This window comes from Lepidochelys olivacea (genome assembly GCF_965140295.1).
Source record: "Lepidochelys olivacea isolate rLepOli2 genome assembly, chromosome: 1".
Lineage (NCBI taxonomy): Eukaryota > Metazoa > Chordata > Testudines > Cheloniidae > Lepidochelys > Lepidochelys olivacea.
In genome coordinates this window covers 79,122,088-79,139,442 of record NC_140411.1, presented here as the reverse complement: position 1 = coordinate 79,139,442, position 17,355 = coordinate 79,122,088, and the positions used below count along the sequence as shown (strand labels likewise).

General features: G+C 39.6%; 1 protein-coding gene across 9 annotated transcripts in view; it reads left to right on the top strand.

Annotated features, from left to right (window-relative positions):
- The first annotated feature begins 6,675 nt into the window (after nt 1-6,675).
- Nucleotides 6,676-17,355, top strand: part of DACH1 (dachshund family transcription factor 1) — a 462,414-nt gene continuing 451,734 nt past the window's right edge. For 7 of the 9 annotated variants that reach the window (XM_084613162.1, XM_084613161.1, XM_084613160.1 and 4 more), the window contains exon 1: nt 6,677-7,446. In XM_084613162.1, the coding sequence (XP_084469288.1) occupies nt 6,704-7,446 (743 nt within the window). In that variant the 5' untranslated portion in view covers nt 6,677-6,703. Of the gene's footprint in view, nt 7,447-17,355 lie in introns of all 9 variants that reach the window. The other 2 variants (XM_084613154.1, XM_084613156.1) reach the window with 1 other exon arrangement.

Here is a 17,355-nt window from a genome sequence, read left to right as displayed (position 1 = left end):
CTGCTTAATGGCTCTTATAGCAGAGCCGTTTACAACGCTATAGTCAAGGTTGTGTCAGCACCGCCATTATAATCACCCCCTCTTTCAGGGGGTTAAACCTTGCTCTAAAAACCCGCTCTGGGCTGAAACTTCTCAAACAAAGGACTCAGACTAGAAAGGGTTTTAATTTTTAAACAATTACATTGTTTGACTGATTTGGAGTGATAGTAGTGTAAATAATGAGCGCAAAGAAAAAAGCCAATGCTTTCTCATTCACATAGATCATATGAAATGGGAAGGGCTGACTTTTGCAGGCTGTTCGCTCGTAAAGCCCTCTGTGTGTGTTTTTATTAAGGGAAACAATGTGTGTAGGTGGTTGTGAGAATAGCAGCCACTCTGCACTAGCAGTTACCTTTCCTACCTTTATAAAAATAGAGTGCCCGCTCCTGCACGCTTTCCCATTCAGAGCTACTGCTGACTTCACTGGGAGCAGAATCGGGCCCGTGATGTACAGTGTGGATATGTATGGTCGTGGTGTTTGCGTCATAGACCATGAGGGTTTGGAAGAAGCACTTTCAGAAATATTCTCAGAGGAAGGATGCATGTGTTACAAAATCCTATGAACATAAAAAGAAAAGGAGGACTTGTGGCACCTTAGAGACTAACCAATTTATTTGAGCATAAGCTTCCGTGAGCTACAGCTCACTTCATCGGATGCATACTGTGTGCTCAAATAAATTGGTTAGTCTCTAAGGTGCCACAAGTCCTCCTTTTCTTTTTGCGAATACAGACTAACACGGCTGTTACTCCGAAACCTATGAACATGTAACTTAGCGAATAAGGAATTTTTAAAAAGCAAAAGTTACCTTTAGAAGTGTTTAAAACGTGAAACAAACTGAAAAAAAGACCATTTCAATATCAGGTGAACACTAATCTTTCTTCACCCCATTTGCGAATCAGTCTGGACTGGGAGTTAAGGATGGACGGAACTAATGTTTTTTTTAAGGGGGGAAAGGAGAAGGAACGCTATTTCAGATTACATCACCAATGTAACATTACTTAATAGCAGGGATTTGGTATTTAAGAACTAGGTGAGCAACTTTTACTACCTGTTGGTAGTTGAATTAACAAGTTGCACTGGAGACATGTAATCATAGCAAAGTGTAATTTAAATATCACATAGTGCTTATTGTCTGTGACAGTGATAATGTAATTCATACAGGAAAGTTGGTTAGAGTTTCCTTCTTTGTGACTGCAGCTTCCTCTATTGGCTGTTCATTGTAATATAAACGTAGGCAGACAGTACCCAATCACCTGCTTCGTTCATTCTGGACCAGCATGGGAACGGACCCTGACCATTTTCCATTTGGCACTACGAACTGCAGCGGGACCCTGAGACTTAAATGAACAGAAAGATTATTTAAGTCACTGCGTTTGAAACCCGTCCAGCAAATTAATTTAGAATGGCGAGTTTTATATCATTTGTAAAGAAGCAGGACGCTTAGTAGCTCCACTTTGCATACATGGGGGGGGGGGGGGGGAGCAGCGAGGGAAGGTTCACACCCTTTGTTTATTGCTTTTTATTTTTTTTTAAGTGTAACCATGTCCTTGGTTAAAACACCAGTTAGGATCAATAACCCTCTCATTTCTCCTGAGGTTGAAGGGAAAGAACTGAAGTTATCCACTTGAGGCTAAATCCTGCTTGTTTTACTCACAGGATTGGTATCGCAGGATTCAATAGGATTGCTCGCGTGAGCAAACCTGGCGAGCGAAGGCCCTTAAAGTCTTCAGTGAAAGTGACTGGTGAGGCAGGGTGTGTATGCAAACTATAAAGCGTGGGATAATTCCATTTCCAGTTAGACACTATAGACGTGCAGGTAGCTGAAAAATGTGCATTAAAACAAAGCCCAGACCACAATTTGCTCCCAAGTTCCTACTGTTATCAAAACTTTTGTGGTTATTTTTAAATACCATCCGAAATTTTTACATTTTAATTTGTTCACCCCATTTTTTATTAAACATTTATCACATGTAAATATTCGTGTTGATACACAGATGTTAAAACTATTGTCATGTTTTCTAGGTTTATGATATATTGTTGTCTGTTCAGAAGTGTATGCTATTGTTAAAGTTGTTTGAGCCGGGCGTGCTAATGCACTGTTTGATTGAGTGAATTAGCAGTCATAACAATCTGGCAGTCTGGCCATAGAAGTGTGCTCAAATTGATTTGTGTTATGGCTGGACTGGAAAATCTAGTGTTAGTTGTTTTTTGCCCTGGGGCATTGTTTGTACCAAATTCCACTTTTCATTTAATTTTCCAATAGATTTCGAAAGACTGAGAGGTTTGCGATCAACATTTGGTGCACTTGCATTATTATTAATTATTATTTTATTATTCTTATTAAAATATCCTATAAGTAATTTCAGATTCCCCAAAACCTTGCTTTCAATCAAAGTAAACATAATTAGCGTGACGTCGTGCTTGGAATGGTAAATCTCTTTGTATCTATTAAGCATGTTATTATCTTGTCCCGTCACTGAAAATAATCCAGTATGTATTTATATTGGGCATGGTCCCGGCTAATTTGACAATAATGCAACAATTCCAGCACTGCAGTATCTAGTTTCCTGTTGTTAGGAGATGTTACATCAATCTCAAATGAGTTAATTGTGTTTTCAAGAAATATTTAAAGGTTTAGTAAATATCTTAGGGGGAGTGGGGAAGGGATCCCAGTGCATCATCTTAGATTGCTATAACTTTCTATTTTCCTTTTAGAATCCAGGGAGGGTACAGTATAAGGGTCCCCTTCTATCCTTTTCCTCAATCTCTCCGCAAAATTACAGGTAGCTCCAGAAAAAAAGAGTCGTTGTATGGAGAGTCTAAATATTTAAAGCACAACAAAGCTTACCTTCCTTTTGTCAATATTTGTATCTTCCTTAGAGTCTTCTGCTTTCCAGTCGTTTGCCAGAATTATAATGCAGTATGAACAAAACTAAAAAATTGCTATTGATCACATAGAAAGCTTTGTGAAATCATTTAGTCAGTTTCCCCACTTGAAAAATCAGTGAACAAAATAGGTCAATAGCCAAGGATAAGATGAGATATAACAGAGCAGTATATTTTTCAGGGGGGAAAGTCAAAATAAATACAGATAGAATCCATGTTCATTAATTTAACAATCTACCTACCTTCTTGCAACAATCCCTTCTCATGCCCCCCCTTCCCCCACCTTCCGAAGTTCGTATTTTTCTATTTGACTGAATTCATTTACAGTGACAACTGGTGGGGAGGGGGTACCAGGCGGTCAGGTATTCAGAGTACTTAAGATGCAACAGCTACAATACATTTCTTAATTGCATCTTACACGTTACAGCTGCCCGCAAAACTGGATTTAATACAATAGTGAACTCCGGAGCAGGTGCTGTTTTTTTTAAAGCAATAAATTATGATAACTATCTATTCATCTTATTGCACATTCTCATTTATCGAAATGGTCAGAGAGAAAAAAGAGAGTACCTGCCCTGAACAGTTATGTGAGCACAAGAGAAGCCCTGCTTCAAACAATATTCCAGGAATGAAATTAAAGACTTCTTAATTAGTGCATCAATTAAGCTTTCTTAGTCGCATTTTAATCAGCACAGGCCCTATCAAAGGACAAACAGAACGATTTGCAGGTCTTTGAATTTTAAGCAGTCTTATTGATTTCAGCACCATAAGTCTTCACTTGACACAGGGAGAATTCTCAAATCAGTTATAGTACTTTGAGTTTTACTGGTGTACATTCTAGGGTGTGGGGAGGAGAATTAAAGTCTAACAATATCATTTCTTGAAAGGATCTACTTGCAATTAAAATGCAATTTGAAAAAAAAAACTTAAAAGAGAAAACGAGCAATATCATTATTTGTTGTTCTGCGTCTGTATTAAAATAAATCCAGTAGTTTGCTGTAATCGTTTGAAACACTTACCAAGCAAGAAGCTTTGAAGATTCTTGAACCCTTTCCTAAATGTGTTGGTTTCTAATCCAATCTTTTCATTAAACGACCACCGTTAACCAAAACCAGTTGTACTAAGCACTAACAAACGTTTTTAAACTGTTTAGAAACACAATGGTTTTCCGTGAAAGTACCCAATTAGAAGAAAAGCAGGAGCCCGTCATACTGTAGAGTAGGTAAAGAGCAAGTGATATGGAAGGGATATTTTTGGTGGTGGTGGTGGTGGGGGGATTAATTCAGAGTTCATTTAGAAGTTGAGGTGAAATGGTGACATCACACGTGCTCGTCTCTGTATTAACTTTCTCAGGTGCATGTTTTATGACGATAGTGTGTGTGAGACAGTGAAAACAGGGAAATTAATAGAGCGAGTACGGGCAGCGGGTTTTCAACAACTTTGACACGTTACCTGAAAATAAAATAATGCAATACAGTTACACTTTTCAAGGCCTTTTAAGTATTTCTAGCATTAGGTTCCCACCACTATAATTAAAGTGGCATCCGCATTCCTATTTTAAGATTGGTTTGTGTTTCTTGGGCTTTGTAATTTGCAAAATTACTCCATATTCAAGTCTTGGTGTGATGGTCTATTTTTCTTCTTTTCTTTTCTTAAGGCTGTTCGAGTATTAGGAAAAATAAAAGTTCACTCACTGAAGAAAGCTTTTGGTATTCAGAACTAAAATATATTGGAATTTAAAAAGCAATCTCACAGGTAGTGAGCAAGCAGGTCATACCAGAATGCGTATAGTTTTTGGCAATCTAGGGGAAAAAAGTGAATTTTCCCCATATTATAGAATTAGTTTCCATTAAGATTCTTATCACACATCTAGACGTGTAATCCCACGATTCATGTCTCCTACAAATAATACACATTTCAAAAAACAGGCTAAGGACAGGTAGATGTCACAATCTACTGAGTACATAATTTACATTGTTTAAAAAGCCTAAATACTTCTGTGCACATTATTGCTGCAGCTCGTGCACTTGTATGAAAGATTATTTCTTTGTCTTTTTAAAAAACAGAAAACCCACAAAAGAAATAGAAGACAAAAGCCAAGGCAAGCCCCTTAACCAGATCCCAAAAGGAAATTCGGAGTTCAAGCTAAAACTCTAAACCCTGTGGTGGTCAGGTACTACAACATGTATGCGGCCTGACCCACATTCAAATATATATCTGCATATCCTATAAAATTAGATACTGCGCAAGCGCAACAGCTAATTTTACACCGTACCTGGTGACAGGGGCAGAATATCAAAGATCAAACTTGGATGTGTGGCTTGCAGTCACCTGTTGTTCACAGACCGCTGCAATACCTAGACACAACAGGGTGGGAGTCAGCACTCCGTTTCAGCTCTCTAATATCTTGGCTATTGTATTTAAAGTTACTTCAGCCTTATTAGAACAAATGTTACAACTACTTCTTTTCACGCATTTTATAGTTGACTATCAAAACCACAATCAATCAAACGTGAGTCGGTTTGTACACACTACGAAACACAACCACCAATGCCTTTCTTGTGGAAAAGCTTTACTCTTATGTTCAAAAAGTTCATGGGAGCCTATAGATGAAAACAGGCACTTGTTCGTTTCTTTTAAAACTGCTCGGGTAATTCTTTAGCACAACAGATGTTATTTGTAAATTGGAGGAAAAGTAAGTGGCCGGTGTTCTTTGATCCATAAAAGTCTTATTTTCTGGAAATACTGTTGTGTTTGTTTTTCTTTCTTCTGTTGTGTTGCACGCGCCATACCATTACAAGCCCTTCAGTCCCAGTGATCACTATTATGCTCTTTTTGGAATCTTATTAACTTCCATCCCTGCCATTTGGCTTGTTTGTTGTCTTGAGAAAAATACTCCGGGTCCGAGTGTTTTTGTTTTCAAATACATGTGCTACTCCTAAAGTAAATAGCCCTTCAGAAGGTGCGGGGTCGAGTGAAGTCCCCGCCCCTCTGCCCCACACCCCGTTTCTGTGTGGTGAGAAAGAGGCAGCCGAATGCCTGTCAGGAAAACTTGGGTACGTTCTTGGCTCTCGGTCCAGTGTGGGGACAAGCGGTCGCTGGGAAGTGTTTGGAAAAATTACATCTCGTCTCTGTTGAGATGAAACATGAACCCTATAATCTAACGGTTCCTGGAGGAGAGGAGGAGGAAGAGGGATCTCGCTCGCTCTCTGTTTCTTTGCTCTGGGTTCCTGGTTGGATAATTTGGGTTAATACTCGTGAGTGAGGCTTTTGCTGCTTCAAAGGGTATTTCAAGTTGCCGGAGCTCCTCCCCTCTGCACCGTGTGACAACAACAACTCGCCCGGAGAGCTAGAGAGCGAGCGAGCAGCGAGCAGCAGCGGCAGCCAGCACTTTTCAGCTCATTTTCTCTCTGTCACTCCCCTCTCAATCTTTGATCCATGTACTTGCCAGAGAGAACCGAAGTCCTTCAAACCTCCCCCTTCTCACCTTCATCTTTAACTTGGTGCTAGAGCAAGGACCACAAAACAAACAACCCTCCCTCCCTTCCCCTCAACCCCAACCCTACCGCCCGCAGCGGACTTCTCCTCATTCCCCACTTGCGGGACACTTTGTGCGTCTCTCTCTCTCTCTCTCTCTCTCTCTCTTTCTCTCCCTCACGCTTCCTCCCTTCTCGGCGGCAGCCGGTTTGGGTCCCCCCCCCATTCTGCCCCCCTCCCCTCTTTTTGTCCGTGCGGCAACTTTTTTCTCCCCCCCCCCCCCACCTCGTATATGTGACCATGGCCGTACCGGCTGCTTTGATCCCTCCGACCCAGCTGGTCCCCCCTCCACCTCCGATCTCAACTTCTGCCGCCTGCACCACCACCACCTCGTCGGCCACCTCGTCTCCGTCTCCTTCCATCGCTCCCCCGCCAGCCTCTTCGGGGACGAACCTATTCCGGCCGGAGCCCATCGCAGCCGCGGCGGCGGCGGCGGCGGCGGCGGCCACAGTCACCTCCACCACCAGCAGCGGAGGCGGCGGCGGCGGCGGCGGCAGCGGCAGCGGCAGCAGCAGCAACGGAGGCGGCGGCGGCGGCGGCAACAATTGCAGCCCCAGCCTGGGCACCGGCACCAGCGGCGGCGCGGGCGGCGGCACCTCCACCCCCAGCGCCGCCAACAGCAGCAGCGGCAGCCTGCCGGGCAAGCCGGTGTACTCGACCCCGTCCCCGGTGGAGAACACCCCCCAGAATAATGAGTGCAAGATGGTGGATCTGAGGGGGGCCAAGGTGGCCTCTTTCACCGTGGAGGGCTGCGAGCTCATCTGCCTGCCCCAGGCTTTCGACCTCTTCCTGAAGCACTTGGTCGGGGGCTTGCACACCGTCTACACCAAGCTGAAGCGGCTGGAGATCACGCCCGTGGTGTGCAACGTGGAGCAGGTCCGGATCCTGAGGGGGCTGGGGGCCATCCAGCCCGGCGTGAACCGCTGCAAACTCATCTCCAGGAAGGATTTCGAGACGCTCTACAACGACTGCACCAACGCAAGGTAAAGATCACCCCCCCCACACACACACACACACCCCATACACACACACACACAGCCTCTAACCTCCCCTGCCCCCGCCTCTGACCCACCCTCACACAGGGAGCCCTGACACGCCGCCCGGGCAATCACGGCGCCTCTGCCTGGTGGTGCGGCTGAGCAAGCCCCAAAGCAACCTGTCCTCTGCCCTGCCGCGGCCGCACGAACCGACCCCCGCCCCTCCGCCCGGCGCACCGGGCTGGGGGATGTGGGCCGGGAAGGTGCTGGGGCGCGGGGGGGGGGGCTGTTCTTTCCTCAGCCCCTTGAAAGTGTCAGCCTGCCCCCGCTTCCCCCCAGTACTGTGCGCCTCTCGCCCCCCAGGCTGACGGGAGGGGGGGGGTGAGCTAGGCGCCGGCTGGGGAGGGGGCTCAGGAATGGGGCGAGGCGGTGCAAGGGGGCAGCTGATGTTAAACCCGGGGCTCAGAGTGCTTGCTCTGCCCCCTCACCCCACCCCTTCCCCGCCGGGTTGATTTGTATAAACCGCCACGGGGCGCCCGGAGACGGTGCTGCGAAGGCTGGCTGGGGGGCAGAGGGGGGGACGGGACGTGAGAGTGCCGGGGAGCCGGCGCACAGCCTCGCCGGGCTTTCTCTGAACTGTGGCCCGACAGCCAGCGTCCCCAGGCCGGCCACGGCGGGCACGGCTCCAAAAGGGGCGACTAGGTGTGTGACAGCCCGCGGCAGCTGTCACAGGGGACGTGGCGTTGCTGGAGGGGGAGAGTTGTGAAGCGCCGGGCCCGTCCTGCTCTCTCGGGCGGGTTAGTCTCTGGGAAGCAGGTGTGTGAGCGAGGCGAGGGGCCGGAGTAGGTGACTCGCGAAGCAGAAGCGTGGAGGGGATTTGGCAGGGCTGAATCATATATTACGGCGCATCTTCTTAACAATAATGCGTGAATCACACATGGGAAGGGAGGGCAGCATTCCAGCTCGGGACAGATCGCAGGACACACTCACACACGTCAAGACACTCAAACAAAGGCAGCCCGCGATCATCTAAAGTTGGCGCAACTGGGGTGGGGGGGGGTGGGGGTGGGGGGTGGAAACTGACAAAAGAGGAAATTCCTTTTGAAATAACAGCTTGCTTAAAAACGGCGAGTGAAAGAATGGGACTGTTACTACTAAATCTGTCTGATTAGGAAAGGGAGGCAACGGGAACTGAACAACTGCTGTGAGCTAAAGAGCAGAGTGTTTGGAAGCTTCTTCACTTCATCAAAGCCCCCGTTGGTTTCTGGGGGGTCTGCTGGTTTGAAACGGCTTCGGAGCTTGGTGGGAAACTTTATAGAGTAGCTCAGATTTGCCATTAAAGAGGCTGAAGCAGAGTCTCTCTCTTGTCAACTGTTATTTTCATTAAACGCAAACAGGCTCTTCCAACTCATAATTTGGGTTTCTCTTTTTTCCATGTGAGATTTTAAGATACAGCAGCAGCAGCACGTGGGGAATTAACCCCCGATGAGACTTTGTTCATTCCATTTGTAAGGACTGGGTGTGACTCTATTTTTTCTCTCTCTCTCCTTGAATTAGTTGGGGGTAGTAGTTGGACTCATTATCCTAGGGCAAGGCAAAGGAAAGCACTTATTCGTGCCTTTATTTCTAGCTTGATTATTGACGTTTAGGAATAGTCAGGGGAGCAGGACAAACATAACCTGGAATAACTTTAGAGCATTAATGTACCTGTGTAACTACTTTGGTCATGTGTTGGGTACTAGACATGGTTTGTGGTGGAATCAAATGAGTTTGTAGATGAAGAATAATAAAAGGTAGCGTTAGGATGCCTGTCGTGTATACACGTATTGAAAAAGACTGACATTAAACATTATATCAGCTTTATTTTTGTGACTAAATCCTTCCACTTTTGCAAGGTGTAACACAATTTGTGAATATTGTTAAAACATAGGCTGGTCATGTCAACACTGCAAAATTGACTGTGTTTCAACAGTGTCAGGGGACTGCTGTGTTGTAATCCAACATGGTAGGAATTACAGTATGGACAGGAATGAGCAGACCTGGCCCTTAAAGAACAGTATTGTAGTAGAATATTTATATATCCATTAACTAAATAAATTAATTGAAAGGACTTACAGTTTGTATGCAAGTTGCAGTATGTACAAGTGAAGCATGGTGTTTCAGTGAGTTTTGATCAAGCTAAATTTCATCTTCAGTACACACAACTGAATTTACTTCACAGTTTCTTTCCTTGGACATGTTTTAATATGATTTTTCTTTCATTTCAAATGGTTTATTTTCAATTAAGTTGTATCTTTACAGAATATATTGATATTAGAATAGTTTGATCTCATTGCAATAAATTGGCCTTTTCAGGCTAGCAGTTGCAGTACACTTTATCTGAATGATGTTTCATATTTCGAGAGAGAAAACTTACTTTTGAGATTAAAAATATAAGTGTAAATCTTACAGACAGATTGTTATACTCCCAACATCCAAAATATTTTATCCATATATTTGTATCATAGTCAGTTGACACACTGGAGTAAGATTAATTCTTTTTTTTAGACAATGCTAACAGCTTAGTCAAGGGTAATCCATTATTTAATCAAATGTGCATTTCAACACAGCTATTAATTTATTGTGAAAAAAATCACATTTGGTTTATCTACATATTTTGATTCATTAGTTATCAATTTCTGTGAAAAACATTATAATTTATCTAAAATGAACCTTACTCTTTATAGATTGTAACCATTTGGTTGAAAAGATATTAAATGAGATCTGAAAAGTTTTTGTGAGTGTTAGTCCAAAATGTACTCTTTTAACTGCAGTGGCAACTATATTTAAAAATCAATAAAGCATCAGGGAATTTTCTTTTGAATACTTAGAAGTCAGTTAGCAAAATGAATTGGTTCCTGTGTCTGTCTGATTCTAATAATTAAAATACCTTTTTACTAAATTAGTTCTCTGTATCAGTGGAAAATAAGTCTTCTAATGTGGGGACTGATTCTTCTTTCCTATTCACACTGATCTTTGCTTCTGTCTTTTCCATATAAAGCTCTGGTCACCAGACAAAAATTTCAGGAAGTAGCAATCAAGGCATCTATGCAACAGTATGAGGAAGTGGGGTTGGCATGGATAGGAGACTCTCAGGGGATGATAGATAGCCAGATGCCAAACTAAAAGGCAAAAATGTAAAAAAGATTGTAAGTTGGTAGATATCAATTTTTTTCAGTTATATATGAAACAAGCCCTAGTACATTATTCATCAGATGTTATCTATGTAGGATTCATGGGTTGGTACCCACTGATCCTTGGCTGTTTCAGGTCTCTTGTGTCCCAGAGCACTTGTGGAATTTTGCCGCACTGGTCCCCTCCATGGAGGCTTGCATTGACTTTAAAGGGCTTTGGATCAGGCCCCATTTGAGTAGTGAGGAAAGGCATGCCTTCTTCTTTCCCCCATCCTGTGGCCAGTATATGATAATCTTTTCTGGTACTTGGAGATGCTATTGACTGAGTTAATTGACATTCGTACTGAAAATGGAGAATTATTATTGATTGATAGTAATTTCTTAAAATATGACATATGACATAATTGCTTTTGAATACAGAATATCACTAGGATAGAGGATTAAAGAATTTTTGTCTAACACTTGTCTTCCATTGCAATTATTCAAGTCTACATTTGCTAGCTTTTGTTCCTTTCACATCACATGGAACTAGCATGTACTTGTTTACAGAATTTTGCACTAATGCAGGATTTTCCTATTTGTCTTTATTAAAATATGTATTCAAACTAAATAGGTTACCATAGCCCACATGTATTTCATATGAGCCAGTCAACAAGTCACAGCATAGGCACACCACAAGTAATATCTAATGAATAAAATCCATGTTTAGAAGTTTACTCGTGTTGTGATATATTTCCAAGATATTATGCAGAAGTTGAATATTTATAGGTTATGTAAACAAAGAAGATTTATAGAAGGCCAGAAGATAAGTTATATTAACTGCATATTCAAGGGGAGACTAAAAGGTTGGGAGATATCATCTCAAAACTTTGAAAAAAATATTTTTTATCTAGTTCAGTCTTTATCAGTTGGTAAAAATTATAACTTGAAAGTGAGTTTTGTGAAATATAATAATAATTGTCATACCAGATCAGACCCTTTATACCTTTAATCTGGTACTCAGTCTCTGATAGTAGCCTATTCTTCCCCACCAATGTACCTAGCCAGTTGTGCATGGTGGGTGTGTTTGGTGAATGGTGATCATGGGGGAAATTCCTTCCTGATCTCTTCAGGTGATTAGCTTATGTCCTGAAGCATGCAGTTTGATTAGCCCCATCTTTATGTTAGCTGAAAGAGCTAGAAATGTTGTTAGTGATCATAGAATTATACAGTTTTTTTTACAAATCTTTTACAGACAGAGTTTCATATACTTTGGCTGTTCATTAGTTATTTAGTAATCATTATTAAGAGAACTAAACAGGAATAATGAACATATGGAAGCACACTGAGATACACGTGCATGTTTGCCAGTAAGTGATTTTAGTTCTTGCTTTTACAAACTATTGTCTTTCTATTTGTCTTCTGTAAAATTATCAGGGTTTAAATCCTGTGGGACTGATTCTAATCTTACTCAGTTTTGTTATAGGTAAGAAATGGTTATAGCTAAATTACAAAATGTAATCTGCAAACTTTCTTAAACAATTTAGTTAAAACAGAAATATTCTTGTTATGGTAAATGAAAAGTTTAAGTAAAGATTTAATATTTACTAGTTAAATACTAATGCATAATGCCCCCTATTAGTTAAAATCTCATTTTCAGTATGCCTGTGGATGTTACTTTGAGTAAAGTATAGTTAAACAGACCTTACTGACCTTATTTGACCTTATTTAATACTTGTGTGTGTAACTAGCTTTTGTAAATTAGCCTAGTATATATTCGGAATTGTTGTTAGAAAAAAGTTATTGTCTGAATGCCATTTAATATTTCTCCTGTCTTTCTGGGTTTTGTTACTAAGTCATTCCAAACAGTTGTTTTTGTCTATCCGTATGATACATCATCTGAAGTACACTCTAGATGAAACATGGAATTTAAGAATGCATGTCTTGTAACATGCAATAAAAATGAAGAATGAATATTTTTATACACTACATTGCAGTTTCATATTTTTATCTTTTATTTCTGGAACTATATTATTGATATATGAAATTATTATAGAGATATCTGGTACAGGTAAGTCTCCGTCAGCCTTTCCAGTATAACCTCTTCATGTAAGAGTTTTATAACTTAGCTGCTAAGATTAACTCCAGGCTGAAGTTTGGCATTCACAGTCTCAGACTGAAAATATCCTGTTTTATAAAAATTACCAGAACCAATCCACAAAAAGCCCAAAACATAAAGCGCGTCTGCCTATTTTAATCCATATAGCTGGTTTTATTGGTTTTAGATTTGTTTTGTTCTTTTACAACTTAAATGTGGCTTGTTTAAAAAATAACATTTTGGGCATCTGGTTTATATTCTGAGATAATTCCATTCATTGTTTTAAAATAGTTAAGTTATTAACCTTTTGCAAATTATGTACTGCACGTGTGCAGTAATTTTTTCAATAATCTTTAAATGTGAATACTGTAACAGCACCATAATGTGGACTGACATAATATGAATTGACAGTAAATTTCTAGTTGCCTAAATATGTATTTAAATGATAGAGCAGAAGAATCATCTGCAAAAAGCTATTATGAGCCAGAGAGTTAATTCATATATAGATAATTTCTACAACGTGCTTTATGGAGGAACGTTTCTTTTTTCATCGTCATTTTAATTTGTTTAAAAAAAACCTCACTGCGATTCACAACAAAATGTCTATGCTTAAAATAAAGGCAAGTGTATGATTTCAAATGATAAAAGCCAGAAGATTGACTCCAATGAGTAACTTCATCCTTAATTCCCCTTGCTCTGCTTATTTATCTAATATGGTTCTTTACCAGGGGCATCTTATAACAATTTTTCTGATATTTTGTTTCATAAGCAGTGCAATATATTGGAAAAGAAGTATGGTCTCTTAAATATGGAATTTCATCATTAATTGAATTTCTCTACTTTGTCATTTTAAGCCACACAATGATTTTTTATTTTTTTATGGATGAAAAGGAAACGTGTACTCCTCTTCCTCCTGAACATAGTGTGAATTTTCTTACTGTCTTTGGTCAGAGAAGGATCAGGTTTTGTTTGTACAGTTGGGGCCCAATCCTTCAGCTTTTATTCACATGAACAGGCCTACTGAAGCCAATAAAACTGCTTGCATGAGTGAGGTCTGCAGAACAGGGCCCATAATGTATATTTTTTTCTTTCAAATATGTTTCTGAGGTTTAAAAATGTAGAATTGACATCCCTACTTTAATATGGCAAGTATCTGACACTGCAAAATTACAGAGTAGATTTTTTTTAAAGTTTATATAAGTGGATTGTTAATTAAAAGTTTATGGTAATAATTGTTTTGATTTAGTAAATATTTTACAGTTTTGAGCATGCAGTTGCTACTATCTCACACCCCTGAAAAGAAACCTACATACTCTCTTTTTATGATTAGCAGTATCTAGTTAATATGCAGTTGTGTTCCCATTCAAACAATGAGAACTAATCAACTGTTGTAAATATATTTGTTGTATCTGATGTATAATTTTTAACTTGTCTGAGATGAAACGTTTAAATCAGAGAGAAAAAAAGTTATATTTTTTGTTTAAAAATATCAAACATTGAAATTTTATGTATATCGCAAGATTGAAATAATTTGTCTATCCAAAATCCAGAAACAGTAGAGCAGGTGCAATTATTATTTCCTGGTGTACCTCACCACAGTAATTGGGAGTTCTCTTCCATTAAGATGAGAAGGTGTTTCAGTCACAAAATTTTATTCATCCTTAGGCCTCTTTAAATTAGTCCAATTGCTAAATTCTGCCAATATGCATGGCAGTTTTTCCTTCTGATCCAAGTCAAGCTTGGATCTGAGCTAGGCTTTCAGGCTAGTTTAGCTTTGTCCATTATAAATGTATGTGACTGGAATAAAAGATGCTAAATCCAGCAGATAACTAGAAAGAGCCATCAAGCACCTCCTATTTTAATTACTCCTTTTGTTCTTTAGGATGTATGACTAAAGAAGGGTCATAGCGCAGGTATGTATACTGCACCTTGTTGCCAACTGAGAATAATAGACATCTGAATAGAAATGGGATGAGGTTGGTGGGGGAGAAAAAAGGAATTGTTAACTCTGACTGCTACAAACATTTTCATGCCATTGACAGCCACGTTTGTTATATCATGGTGTCATGATTGAAATGCATAACTCTGAATAGAATGAATCTCATGAGTTAGTGCCCTTGTAAAAATTGTGTAATGGTAAAGTACTGGGAGAAAATAAACATGAATTTTACACATTTGAACAACAAGCTTGTTGTTTAAAAAGCATATCTCAGAATATGCTTGATATTAATGTATTGTGGCGTGATGTTTCTTACTGGATAGTAATTTTGAATAGCTTACTTTTGGGAAATATTTTTATACATTTTCCTATGTAAACAACAGTTTGCAATCACAAATCATCTTGTTGCGCAAGCTGAAAACCGGGTAGGGATCATATAAAGTGATTAATATTTAATTACATATCTTTTAACCTTGATTTCAGGGGGTGCCAGAAACTTTCTAGTGATTGCACTCTGTTTCAAATAAAAAGTTAACTGGTGATTTTTCTTGAGGAAAAAACCCAATAACAAAATTATTGTATTTTTTATAAAAATGTATAAACAATATATTACAATTCTTTTAATTTATAATAAGTCTAGGCATGGTTTTTTAACAAATTAGTTTAAATGTTCTTTAAAATGCATCACAGAATAAGTCACTTTGAATTGCGGTCTTTCAAATTTAGATGAAATGTAAATTTAATAATTTTGTTTTTTTACTTAATACACTCTAATAACTGGAAATAGTACTTTGGAATTTCAAGTATTTAACTTGAATGAGTTGCATTGTTTGTGGTCTGATGCTATGAAAAGTGGTTTCTTTTGTTATAGAGGTTCATCTATAGAAAACATCTGTTTAAATGTAAAAAAAAACCCTCAAAAACCTGTGTCCCCAGTTCTGCACATTGACACTTAATTGACGTGCTTAGCTTTGAGAATATGAGCTGTCTCATTGCCTTCAAGCATTCTACTCACATGCTTAAAGTTACGCACTCACATAAAACTTTGTAGGATCAGGGTCTATACTAAGAAATCACCTGAAATATTGTATACAAACATATCAGAGTATATTGTTTTTGCATTTGTGGTGGCAATTACAAAATATTTTGCATTATTTAGTGTCTTGTAAATGAGCAACTGAATGTCATTTTACAAGTTAGTCCTGATAAATTCTTTTAGAGCTAAAGTGGAATAGAACTCAAGTAGCCAATGATAAAAGAAGAAAAAAATAACTTTGTACAGTTACTAAGATGATGAGCACAGTATCAGCACTTACATAGGTAGAAAAGTCATAATATGAGCTATTCCTTTTATGTATTATATTTTCCCTCCTCCCCTACTCCGTGTCATAAGAATGGCTGTTAGAGTTCTGAGGATTCTTCTGCTTTCCTGTGTTTTAACCCTTCATCTTCAAGCCCCTATACAACAGCCACAGTTCTTCCAGTTAAGATGCTGCTTTTTGGAGTCCTTCATCATTTCTCTGGGGATTGCTTTTGAAGAACATGAGGCTCTGCTTAGCCCTAAGCACTACTGTCACAATTCTGTTCTAATTCAAGACAGTGAGAATTTTACTATTGATTTCAATAGGAAAAAGCTTTGGTCTTAAGCTAATATTCATAACCTTTACCAGATCTGGTAAAGATGAATATTTCTAAAACTTAAAATGCGAGTAATTTCATAGTGATTTAACATTATCTTACATATATCACATGGATGACATGCAGCTCCATACATTCCAATGAAAACTAACCTGCTAGGATTTATTTTATAATGTGGCCTACATAAATATTATGTCAATTCCACACCTACAACAGTGCCATCTTTGGAAAAAATCATTATTCTCTCTTTTTATGCCATGGTTTTGGTTATGATGGGGCCAGGAGTAGAAACACAAAGAAAATTAGATTTAAATAAAAGCTAAAATAATGCCAGAGTTCTGATTTTTAAACTGTTATTAGAACATTCCCTGTTAAATCTACCACATGGGACTAGATCCTGATCTCAGTCACACCACTGTCAGTCCAGAGTGACTCCACTGTAGATAATAAAGTTACTCCAGAGTTATACTAGCTGGTCTAACTGGAATCAGACTTTTGGCCTATAATTAATTGTTTTGTACTTTTGGTTTACAGAAAATATGATGATAATGCATCACAGAATGAGTCACTTAGGGTCATTTAAGTGATGGCCTTAACTTGGAATTGCTTTAATTTTGTTTTATTATAAGCTTAATTGTACAGGTCACAGCAGTTAAAATATAGCTAAGTGCAAGTATAAGATCCACTTTTTAGAAATAATAATGCAAATATGTTAACTTAGTAATTTTGGAGCATGTAGCTGTGCATATGAAAATACCTGTGTGAATTGTAAGAAAAACAAACAAACTAATACATTTCATAACATTGTTTGCTATGGTAGGTCATCAGTGAAATATTTAGATGGTTAGATTAAAAATCTTAGGTCACAGCTACACGTAAATTGGTTTGACTCCACCTCATGGTACAACCGCTGGGAGGGGTAAAGGCCAAGAAAATTTCAAAAGGATTCCTTTGCAGAGTTTCTTCCACATTATTCCATTGGAGTGGAGGAGGGGGTGGAATTTGTCATTCCATGGGATGAGCTTTAGGGCCAGCCCCCAAACTGAGTGGATGCATGGTTTACAAAGGACACCAGGGCCATTTTTTAG